Source organism: Heliangelus exortis, chromosome 12 (genome assembly GCF_036169615.1).
Source record: "Heliangelus exortis chromosome 12, bHelExo1.hap1, whole genome shotgun sequence".
Lineage (NCBI taxonomy): Eukaryota > Metazoa > Chordata > Aves > Apodiformes > Trochilidae > Heliangelus > Heliangelus exortis.
The window spans coordinates 1828226-1840737 of NC_092433.1; the positions used below are offsets into that span (position 1 = coordinate 1828226).

General features: G+C 37.4%; 1 protein-coding gene across 34 annotated transcripts in view; it reads left to right on the top strand.

The window, feature by feature from the left end:
• ATP2B2 (ATPase plasma membrane Ca2+ transporting 2) overlaps positions 1 to 12512 on the top strand; it is a 408804-nt gene that overhangs the window by 379816 nt on the left and 16476 nt on the right. For 33 of the 34 annotated variants that reach the window (XM_071755377.1, XM_071755355.1, XM_071755387.1 and 30 more), the window contains 3 exons: positions 2211 to 2422; positions 4571 to 4678; positions 9008 to 9190. In XM_071755377.1, the coding sequence (XP_071611478.1) occupies positions 2211 to 2422; positions 4571 to 4678; positions 9008 to 9190 (503 nt within the window). Of the gene's footprint in view, positions 1 to 2210; positions 2423 to 4570; positions 4679 to 9007; positions 9191 to 10639; positions 10689 to 12512 lie in introns of all 34 variants that reach the window. The other variant, XM_071755382.1, reaches the window with a different exon arrangement.

Consider the following 12512-nt stretch of genomic DNA (forward strand, 5'->3'; position numbering starts at 1 on the left):
TATGATTCTTGGGAGCTTTTGGAGCTCTGTTTTGAAAGTCGTGCTCCACCTTCCCAACAGCTTGCCAGCTTATTTGGAATCCTCAGAGGAGGTGATGGTCTGTTTACAGTGGAGCTATTTAAACCAGAATAGTTGCCAGGTTTTTGAAGAGAGATGGTCTGTAATACTGTTAGGATTACAGTGTATTTTGAGAATGTCTGGCAAGTCTAAGGAAAGTGTAGCTTCAGATTCTCTAAAATAGGTCTGAGAAGTTCTTGGTAATTCATGTGATAGGAATCTTGAACCTCAGCAACTACACATAAGAAAGTTGATGTACTATAATCCCTTTTGGAACATGTTGGGAAATAAAAACTAATGATGAGTTTAACCAATGCCATTCCACTATGGCAGCAAGTTCTGCTTTATTGACAGAGAGGTGCAGTGCAGTAACAGAGACTTGAGGAGAGGTACTCTCACTGAGGAAAGTATTATTTATATTTGTGTGTGTGTGTATTGAATGAATGCAAATAGATCTGATGTGCCTCTATGTGTGGATCTATAAAATTATATCTGGTTTCTTCCATGAATTTTTTCCTTTACCATTTATATGTAGTGAGGGGAATGACTTCCAATCCTTAATTATTTCTCTGGAGATGTATAACCTTCCTAAAAATCTCTGCTCTCTGACAGTTTTGTGGCCTCATGTTGTTTCACTGATAGATTTGTGATACTGTAATTCACTTTCTGTCAAAAGGCTATGAGCCAAATCCATGGAAACATACTCATTATTCCCAGTGACTTGAACATGAACTGCTCAAATATCCCACGGCAAAAAAATGCTCACAGTGTCAACTTAACTGATGGAATTAATAACCTCAGGAGAGAACCTGAGGAAACCTTTCTTCTTTCTTCAGAAATTCTAAATATAATACTACTGGAATAGCAGAAGAATGTTCACATTTTAATTGCTTTGATTACCAAAACACTGGTTATGAAAATGAGTAGTATTGTGATAATCTTTTCTGCTCTTTCTTCTTTTATTATTCACACTTTCATGTGAATGCCCCATCCTTGCTTTAAGACAGTACCTCCTTCAGTAACCTTATGTTATCTGTAAACTTGGCATATAATGAAGTGGATAAAAAATGAGATGTGAGCTGGCGACGTGCCCTTGCAGCCCAGAAAGCCAAATATCCCCTGGGCTGCATCAAAAGAAGTGTGGCCAATAGGTTGAGGAGAGTGATTCTCCCCATCTACTGCACTCTGGTGAGAGCCCACCTGGAGTACTGTGTCCCATTCTGGGGTCCTCAGTACAAAAAAAGACATGGACCTGTTAAAGTAGGTCCAGAGGAGGAACCACAAAACTGATCAGAGGGCTGGAGCAGTTCTGATGTGAAGAAAGGCTGTGGGAGAGTTGGAGTTGTTCAGCCTGAAAAAAAAGAAATCTCTGGGGAGACCTTACTGCAGCCTTCCAATATATAAGGGACTTTTTTACCAAGGCCTTTAGTGCCAGAAGAAGAGGAGCCTTTTTAAGGCTCTTCAGGTTTTAAACTGCAAGAGGAGAGGTTTCACTGGACATAAGGAATTCATTTTCTTACAGGGAGACACAGAACAGGTTGGCCAGAGAAACTGTGGATGCTCTGTCGTTGCAAGTGTTGAAGGTCAGGTTGGAAGGGGCTTTGAGCAACATGATGTAGGGAAAGATGGATTGGACAAAATGAGCTTTAAAGGTCCCTCCTAACCCAAACCATTCTGTGATGCTATAAGAAAAGTGGTCAGTCAGGTGAAAGTATTTTTCCAAAACTTAATTATTTTTACAGTTATTCATCAGAAGTTGTATCTTGCTTTTTTTTTTTTTAATGGTCAGGTGTAAAAGTGATAGTGAAATTATGAAAATAAAGAGCAAAGCCTGATGATGTGCTTTCAGAACAGCCTAGGAGAATGATCAAAACCAAATCTATTTAAAGCCAGGAATGTCTGGAGTATTTCATAATTGATTTCTTTGAATACCTGTCAAGAGTTATGCCATACTGTATTAGCTAATGGGTAAAAACTGCTGAAGAGTGTTTGCTTCTAATTATTGGTGTCATAAATTCTGCCTGTACTACAGTAAGTGCAGAGAAAACTGTTAAAGCAGAGCACAGGAGATAAAGAGATGAAGTGAACAAGAGAAATACAAATTTGTTTAATTTATTCTTGTGTGGAAACCTTTGTTTTTGTCTTACACTTAGGTGAGAAAATGTTTAAGATTGACAGTGGGAGGAATGCTCCACTTCACTCTCCTCCTTCAGAGCATTACACCATTATCTTCAACACCTTTGTCATGATGCAGCTTTTCAATGAAATCAACGCACGGAAAATCCATGGTGAAAGAAATGTCTTTGATGGCATCTTCAGAAATCCCATTTTTTGCACTATTGTACTGGGTACATTTGCTATTCAGGTAATGATTTAGGCAAGAATGAATAATTATTAATTAGAAATTTACCTTAGGGTTTTTCTATATGTTTTTGGTTTTTAAATACTGCTGGACACACACTTCATAGTAAACCATCTGGTTTCCCCTATCTTTTTCAATCAGTACAGCATCAATAATGGAAAATGTTATGTAGCTTTGCTAATAGAGCCTAAATTTTGATCATTGTAACTGAGTCAAATCTTAGTTTGAAGATGTACAAAAATATCAATGATATTACCTATTCTACACTGCTGATTTTACTCACTTTTCACTGCCTTCCCAGCAGCTGAAACATTCAGTGCACAGTTGAAAACATGAGGTTTGCACTCTGAATCAAAAGGTCATTGCAGTGTAAAAGTACTTAGGCTATGACTCTCACTTGCTTTTAAGTGTCTTTTTAAAATGAGGTAATGTTCCTTGGGACAGAAGAAGGTTAATCTTTCTATTAATTTTCCACTTTGTTTATTTTGTTGTGGAAATTGAGCTTTGCATAATGTTACTTGCTGAAGCAGAGTCAGAAAAGTGCTTATTATTTTGGCGTTGTGTGCTAATAGCTGGGTTTGTGAGCCAAGCATTTTATTCAAAAGAGAAAATTACTGTCTCCAGGAGCTTGGATTATATAGAGGGATATGGGAGACTACAGAACTGGTTTTATTTCCTATTAAAAACTTTCTTAAGTCCCTTCGTATTTACTACACTTTCTGTGAAGTACAGACTGATTGGCTTTGGTATTTCATCTCTGAATGCAACAGTTGCAGTAACTAAAACCAGCAACAGTGGCTACATTTTTAAAGTGAAAAATAAAGAGATTATTGCAGTGCACCCTTGATAAGGATCAAAAGTAGAAGGGCTGTCTATATTCCTCTCCTCGGACAAGCAACAGCTGCCTTTTATCTTCAAAATTCCTTCCCCTGCTTTTAGAAAAAAATTTTTTTCACAGTGAAGGAAGATGGATTAAAAAATGCCATACCTACAGTGCAGCAACTAGAACTGTCTCAGTGTGGAGTTGTCATTTCTTATAATTTTAGCATCACACAATTTTTGTCTCCTTTTCCCTTACTCTCTCCAATCATTTTCCCACTTCCAGTCCACCACCTTCCATTCTCCATCCCTTCCTTCCTCCTGTGTACTTGTGCTCACATGGACTCAGTCTGTGTTCCTAGTTGGTGTTTTACTCACAAAAGCAGGAAAGCAACTGCTCTTTTTATTAGTGTCATTTTCTATCTTAAATGGGACAAATTACTTGCAACTTACATTTTTCAGCCCTTGACAGTGGCTTGTGATTTCAGGTCCCTGGGTTTGCAGCAGCACTACTAACCAAAAATACCAATAATATCTGCTCTTTGTTAGCCAAACCTTCTCAATCTAACCAGGTTTAAGAGATTTCTTCAGATTCTCTCTGTGTTGGTTATCCTGCTCCAAAGTGTGTGGTTTTCCCACTCTTTCTCCAGCAGAACCACACCTTGGTATACTGTCAGTCTAGCTACAGTATCATATCTATAATGTGCACCATAAAATGTTAACCAGAGGGGAAAAAATCTGTCAGGCAATGGAAATTCCATAACAAAATACATCAGGGTCAACATATTCCTAGCTGAATATGCCCAGAAGCTGGGAGCACAGATGGGGACAGTCATGCCCTTCTTCCAGGGAATTCATGTATGGCTGTTGTTGGAAGTCTTAGTGTGTCTTGTTCTGATTCAGGGAACTAAAATTGGTGTGGTTTGATTAATCAAGTGACCAAGACGCTGTGGTTTCTGCTGAATGGGTCCCAAAAATGTACTTCTGGAAGCTTAGTGCCCCCTGAGAGTGCCAAATGATGTATTTGGAGTATCAAATAGTATTTTGATTTTGGGTGCTCTTTAGAGTCAATCCACTAAAACCAGCAGACTAGACATTTCACTAGCCTACTGATAAAGTATGTTGGAATCAAACCAGCAGAGCTGTAATATGTAAGAGACACAGTAAGATTTCAAGTAAAACGTGACAAAAAGTTATTGGTGTGTTTTGTTGGTTTTTTTGTTTTGTTTTTTTGTTTTTTGGAAGGTGGTTGGGAGTTTTTTAAGGGTAGTGTTTTGCTTTGTTTTTTCCCCAGAAAATATTTACCCCTCTCTTTTCTGCTTGTCCTTGTAGATAGTGATTGTCCAGTTTGGAGGAAAACCTTTTAGCTGTTCTCCCCTGCAGCTTGACCAGTGGATGTGGTGTGTATTTATTGGATTAGGAGAACTTGTATGGGGTCAGGTAAGCATTCAGGAACATGCAGATTCCTTTCTTTTGTTGTTATAAAACCACTGAAATTTATGCTGTTCATAATCCTGCTAAACTGCTGTTTCCTTGATCTCTCACAGTGTTATATTTAGCACACATGGAAATAGAGGGTGCTCTTTAAGTACTTCAAGAATAGATATAGTACTAAGGATAATTTATCCCATGGTAATGGGGATAAAGTTTTGTTTGTTTGTTTTTGGTTTTTTATGGTTTTGGGGTTTTTTTGGTTAATTTTTTGTTAATTAATTTTGTTAATTTTCATTGATTTTTTTTTTTTTTTTTTTTTTTTTTTTTTTGTTTTTTTTTTTTTTTGTTTATTTTCATATCTTTTCTTTCTCTAAGCAGGGTGTGCTATCTCCAGGGTCTTCTTCAGTTAGGTTTTTTTGTGAAAGACATTTGATTCATAGCCTAATCCTCTACTCACAAAACCAAACCAAAACACAAAAATAGCAGTTCATTAAGGGCAGCAGCATGGTAGGGATGGAACCCAGTGCAGCCTCTGTGCATTCAGCCTTGCAGAATTTTTGCAAGTGAGAAGTGGTTCCAGTTCTATGCCAACCCACTCAGTCCCTGGCTGAGACTGCCATTTTATCTGCTTTACTGGCACAGGATAAAGTCCACTGCATTTTGCATACACCCACAGGGATCCCCATCCATCTACTGCTGTGTGTGAAGGATGGAAGAGAGGATAAAAGAAAAGGAATTATTTTCCTAGAATAGTTGTAAAGTAGTGCAGTTAAATGAATGCAGTTAAATGCAGGTCCAAAGGAGGCAACTGGGCTGGTGAAGGGATCCAGCACAGATCCTATGAGGAGAGGCTGAGGGAGCTGGGGGTGTTGAGGCTGGAGAAGAGGAGGCTCAGGGGAGACCTCATCACTCTCTACAACTCCCTGAAAGGAGGTTGGAGCCAGGGGGGGTTGGGCTCTTTTCCCAGGCAACTCTCAGCAAGACAAGAGGGCACAAGAGGTCTCAAGTTGTGCCAGGGGAGGTTTAGGTTGGACATGAGAAAGAATTTCTTTCTGGAGAGGGTGCTCAGCCATTGGAATGGGCTGCCCAGGGAAGGGGTGGATTCTCCATCCCTGGAGATATTTCAAAAGAGCCTGGATGTGGCACTCAGTGCCATGGGCTGGGAACCACGGGGGGAGTGGAGCAAGGGTTGGACTTGGTGAGCTCTGAGGTCCTTTCCAACCCAGCCTGTTCTATGATTCTATGATTCTGTGAAATGAACCTGTATTATCATTAGCAATATGAAATTTATATAAATATACATGTAGAAACAAGTTCAGTGAGATCCTTGTATAAGTTGTGTGATTATCTAGAAGCAGTAAAAATCAGTATTGTTAAAATACTACATTATTCTTTTATATATATAAACACATTGCAAAGTTAATAATGGGAATTTTTTTTCATTTTTGAATGCATTATATATATACACTTAAGTTGATACCACCTGACACAGTAGAAAATGTGAACAATGTGGTTGTATTTTACCTCTCAGATGTGAAAATACCTCTAGATGAACTACTTTGTCACTATGAAGAAGCAGGCAAGAAATTTCCAGCTGCAGCTGGTTACTGAAATGGTTCTAATAGAATTGTAAGGACTAGATGGTAGCTTTCAGAAGTGATTATTTGTATCTTATGGAAAAAATGAACTTTTCAGACAATTGGGCCTCAGATTGAAAAAGCTCAGAGTCATGTCAGTTTTTAATGCATGTGTCACTGAAGACCACCACTAACTTTATCTAATGTAGCTATCACCTGAAGATGGGATTTCATTTATGACCTTGCAGGGGAAAAACCTCAAATCAGTTTGAGAATTCGTGAAAAGAAAAGATCTGTTTTCAACTGATCAGAAAATACCAGCTATGAGAGTGGGGAAGAAAGGAGAAAAAGGAAGCAAAATTCTAGCAGTTTTATTAGATCATTCAGCTGTAAAGAATTTCCTACAGCCTTTGGTCAATGTACTATTTGGCTTCTAAATTTTGCTCTATGTGGTGGTTATATAACCAGTGAAAACTAAGAATAATATCAACGTCTGGTTTCAATTTAACAATGGCCATTAAATTAAAACTGGGACTGGAATATTTAAACAAGCTTATTTCTGAAATGATTCAAATATTACATTAAGCAAATGCAGGTAAAATAACTGACTCTTTTGGTCAGTATTTATTTAGTGACAAGAAAATAAAAACACAAGCTAAAAAAAAAAAATGCATAATTTACTGTCTATGGCAAGTCCTCTCTTCACAGAGCTCTACTGTAAAAGAAATCTTTTGCTTTAGAAGAGGTGCTTCTCTTCCTTTCTCATCCTTTTCTCTCCTACTGTGGCAAATTCTAGTTCAGCACAAACCAAATCTGTTATTCCTTTGTTTTATCACAGTCTTCTGAACCTGCTGTTCTTGTGAACTATGTAAAGCAATTAAGGTTTTCAAGTTCTGGCACTCAGCACTGGCACTTGAAGTGACTTTAGGTGTCATTTCTAGAAAGCCAATCTCAGCTGCTTTGAGGGGCAGTTTTCTAAAAGGTGGCCCTTGTCACTTCTGTCTTTCTGAAGTCTTTCTAAAAGATTTCCCATTACATTCCCAGAATTATTGATCACTTTTGAAAACTAGAATAATTTTCCTGGGAATAATATTTAGTTCCTTCATCTATAGAGTCTGCTGTCACCTGAACTAGGCAGGTGTCTGCAGATAGGCAAAATAAACAAAGAGATGTGAACACCCTAAGAAAAGAATTAGAGCATGATCTGTCAGCCTGTTCTGTCACACAAAATCACTACCAAATACAGTTGTTTCTACGTGTACTGTCTTCCAAGTACTTCATCACCAAAAGTCTTCTCAGATCCCAAACAATCTCAAGTAGCTTCTTGCTGTAGAGTGCTGGCATTAAAGTATTTTGAAACCTGGGAAGCTGAAGGAGGTTCAGTAAGTATTTAAATGATTAGCACTTACCTTTTTTGCTTCTGTTCTGTCATTGCTTGTGTCACACCAGTTCATTAATTATCCAAGTCTACATCTTGTTTTTCAAACCTCAAAATGCATTTTAAAAAGGTTCTGTAGTAGAAGCATAGGAACTGAGTTGGGTTGTTTTTTAAGCTTTGTCTGTCTTTAAAAATAATAGAAGTGAAGGTGGATCAAGAAGTTGAAGGAGACCCTCAGCAAACTTTTTTTTTTTCATCCTGAAAATATCTGATGCCTTTTCATGTGTCTTCACTATATCCATCCCAGTTTTCCAAAACTGTAAGATAGATCCTCACCAACTTTGCTGCAACTGCCTGATTCAAGCTCCATCTTTAACACATTTGGGCTTCAGAAACTGCTCGCTGCTGAAACAAAGACAAACAAAAAAAGGAAATTGCAGCACTTTCTTGGTAAATTAGTCTAATAGTTAACTTACAGAGACTTTTTTTTAGATGTTCAATATGCTCCAGGTAATGTCTTGTTTAAATAACCATCTCCTCATTTTTAATCAAGCTGACAAAAGAAATCAAACAGAGGAAATTACTGCCTAAGAGAGTATATAAGTACTGAAATGTATTTTAAATAATTTTGTTAGAATATTGTCTAACCCCAGGATATCCAAATTTTTAATATTGTTAGCCATGTCCTGAATAGTTATTCCCAAGGACCACTCTGGTGGACAGTCAGAATGAGGGATGAGTCAATCAGAGTTTATTAGTAATTAAGAACACACAGTGCAAGAGAGCCCTGTGAGAAGTCAGAGACAGTAAAATCCACCCCTTTCAGAAACCTCATTTTTGATAAATGCTGAAAAAAGCATTTATTGCTTCAATAAATGTGAACTTCAAATTGTTGCAACAAAGGGAAACAAAACAGGAAGGTACAAAGTATGAGATTTATTAGCATGAGATGTAATTAATTTCTGTCTCATCTGAATACACAAGATGATTATCAGTCATCAGCAATACCCAAACTCTTAACTGCAGAAGTTTCAGTCTTGATAAGGTTTTTTTTCAATAATTACATTTAAATACTTGCATCCTCTTAGTTTTTTGAGAAAAGACAGAGTTTTTCCCAGCCTTAAACTTGATCTAAAGCTGAGAATTGCTAATGTGGTTTAATGATGCAAGACATGTTAATTAACTACACAGTAAACTAAGTATTTATGGACTAAAGTGGAGCTGTATAAGTGTGAAGTATATTATGAATAAGTTTACCCTGGCTTTCCTGAAAGATTACAAATCTCATTAAAACACTATCAGTGATCTTTTGTAATTAGCAGGTTGTTGTACTGATGTTATTGAAGGAGGCTTGTTTTCAGTCCTTTTTTATAATTTTAGGTCATTGCAACCATCCCAACAAGTAGGCTAAAGTTTTTAAAGGAGGCAGGGAGGCTGACTGAGAAAGAGGAGGCCCCTGAAGAAGAACTCAATGAAGATGTTGAAGAAATTGATCATGCAGAGAGAGAACTTCGACGTGGACAAATTCTCTGGTTCAGAGGGCTCAACCGAATCCAGACCCAGGTATGCTAAATGTAAATGCCCACATGGTATGGAAAAAAAAATGCTTAATCTTTGATCACGATAAGATTATAATGAAAGGCACAGAGTGTTTATATGTGTGCAGGATGGTCCTTGTTACTTGTCACTGTTTGCAAAGGAGGAACACATGACAAAGTAGGTGAGCTGAAAGGTGTGTGTCACATGAGACATGAAAAGATTCTAAAATTATATTATGCAAAAATAGGAATGCTTTTTGAAGACTCCTCTGAAGGGACATTCTTTTACTACCTCAGTGCTGACAGCTCATGTAATAGTGCTGCATGGAAAGTGACAGTGTCTAGCAAAATGTTATGAAGGCTTTTGAGAACATACTGGTTTATTTTGTAAAAAAAAAAAAAAAAGACTGGTGCCACCCCTGCAATAACAGAATAATTTAAGTTATTGAATCTAACATGAAAAGACCATTTGATTAAAAAAGTAATTTCTGTTTTGTTACTGTTATATATAGAACATGATTAAAAGGAATTTTCTATTAGGAAATGAAAAATGTAGTTCTGGGTTTACTTTTAGTAATAAGGGCCTAAGCATCCATTTAATGTTGAAATGAATGTGTTGGCTACTATGAATAATTCTTTAAAAATATCTGCCTTTTTCTTTAAAAAAAAAACAAAGCAAAACCTACTTTTGCTGAAAACAAGAATCCACAGCATTTTTAATACACTAAATATTTGCACTGAGTCATGGTGCTAAATATAGTACAGATTATGATATCTAGTCAAATCTGTCCTGTAGTGCTAAACAATTTGTGAATTATTTCGCCTTTTTCATTTTTCATTGCAGTGAAGTAGCATGTTTTATAGCATCCTAGTGCTCTCTACTTGATCTTCCTAAGATCAAGTATTTGTGCCAGCTTGCAGAAGAGAGCAGCCCTGACAGACAGATATGCACTTGCCACATCAGGTGTGAATGTTTTACATGATGCTTACAAGAGGTGAATAATTAAGAAACATTTTTTTTAAAGAATCTCTTAAAGAAAATCTTCTTCTCAGAAGAGTTTCATTTTTGTCTTCATTGAAGATAAGCAGTAACTTCTCCCTTTTCCCATCTACAAGTCTATATGCTTCTCTCTGAAGAAAGAGAGGCAGCAATGCATTTGGAAAATCTGGGGAAAAGCAGGAAACTGAAATGAGCACAGTTAGGTCTCTCTTGTGCATCTGCAGAGCAAAAAAAGAGAGTGGAAACTGCTGTTAGAGAGAGGAAGGGTTTGAGTAAATTCCCAAGGCTCGGGGGTAAGTAATTAAATACTTCAGCTCTGGGGTTGTGTGTCTTGACTCTGAGTCAGGAGCACTCATCATCAGAGAAAACTCAAATTGTCACAGTCTGCAGATGACAAGCAGGTGCCCAGGTAGTGGTGATCTTTATGCAAAGATGACCTCTAAACTTGCATTCTTTTCTTCCTGATGGTTGTAGGAGGAATGTTGTCTGTTGGCATTTCTGTCAGGATGTCTTTCTGGTTGTGGTGAGTGTAAACAACAAGCACAAAAAAGCCAATTACATCCTTCCCGTTCTTTTTTTCTAGTCTGAGAGGCAGCTTTTAGTTCTGCATATCTTTATCCACTTAATTCACAGACAAATTATTATTCTTAATACGACTTAAAACAAAATGAACGTTAATTATATTTCTTTGCTAACATCCATCTTATTAGTTCTCTTTCTGCTCTTAGTTGTAGAAGTATCTTTGCTAGGATATAGTGTTTCTCTCCTGCCAAGAGGCCTCTGTGATTATTTTTTTTTTTAATATATATTGTTTATTCTGTTACTTTGATTTTTACATCCATTTCACACCTGTGGAATGATCACGGAAAAATGAAATAGTCCAAAAGATTCAACAAGGGTTCCAAGGTGTACACTGGAAAGAGATTAATCTATATGCAGGTGAAATGAGATGCACTGTTGGATGGCCCTTGTACTGCATTTCTCAGGAAGCCAGCTAAAGAAGAGTTGATGGAAGAAGATGAGGATGTATGTAGCATCCTTATGAAGCTGGAGGATTTGCAAGAATCCTCTGCTGTCTAATGCACTCCTGGAGATGCAGATGAAGGTAGAGCATCCCCTCACTTTATATCTATAGAGGATGACAATAAGATTAGGAATAAATTCTATTCTATTTCATGACTAGATTGATCATTCATCCAAATATGACCAGTTCCCACCATCATATGCTCGTGCTGTGTATCTTTATTTTGCTTATTTTCTGTTCAGTCATTACTGGACAGAGAGCCACAGCACTCAACAAAAGCTTGCACTCCTAGAACAGTTACAAACACTCTACCCTAGTGGTGATTTTCTTTTCAGTTACCTGACAGATCTCCCTAGGAACACTCCAACAGAACTCAACCAAACTGACACAAACTTCATGGTTCTAAAGGCATTTTTTCTTTTCTGCACCCTCTCTCAGAACAGAGGGTTCAAACCTAGACACCAGGGAAAGGATCTCCTGAGTTGATTCTTCCAACTGAAATGTCAGATATTTATCTATGAAGACATGCATCAATTTAAATAAAGTAGAGGAGACTTCTGGTTTTCTTTTTGTCTACTCTTGTTCATTTAATTATTTTGTTGTCTTATAAATTTACCATAGGGCTTTTTGGGATGGATCTGTGTTTTCTGAATGGAAGTTTCCTTACTGGAGAGCTCTCTCTGAAAACCACTGATATGAAACAAATTGCATAAAAGACAGGACTTGTCAACCTCTGCTGTTTAGCAGCATTTTTTTTCAAGTCTCTGTTGCAATTCTCAAAAGTTCTTCATTGTGAAGGAGTAAAACTGTTGAGACAAGACTGCCTTTGCCATCTTGGTAGATCTCACAGTGTTTGGGAAGTTCAGCAAGTTTGTCTTTGGGCAAAACTCTGCAGTCTGAGTAGCAAATGGAAATAATTGCATCTTTTCTGATTGGATACTCCAAAGTTTCTTTAGTAGCCTCACATTTGAGTATGGAAAAATGGTGAAGTGTGGAGGACTGAAAACTTTTCAAGTGACATGTCAGATTTTGACAACCCTGGGCCTGATTCTTTTCTCCTCTGCTTCCTGTAATTCTAGTTGCTTTACCTGCTAAGGGTGGGCAGTAAGCTGTCTAGAAATGTTCTGAGAATAGAAGCAGGAACTGAAAAACATAGAGATTCCATGTTAACTGCTACTGAAAAAAGATTATTCCTCTCTAGATACGAAAAAGATACATAAGAGTTGCTGCACTGCATTTTCTTTCCAATTAAAGCTTTTCTCTTGAACTGCAAAACCTGTAGCACTGAGCACGTCTCCTGGCTCCTGGCAAGTGATTGTGAAG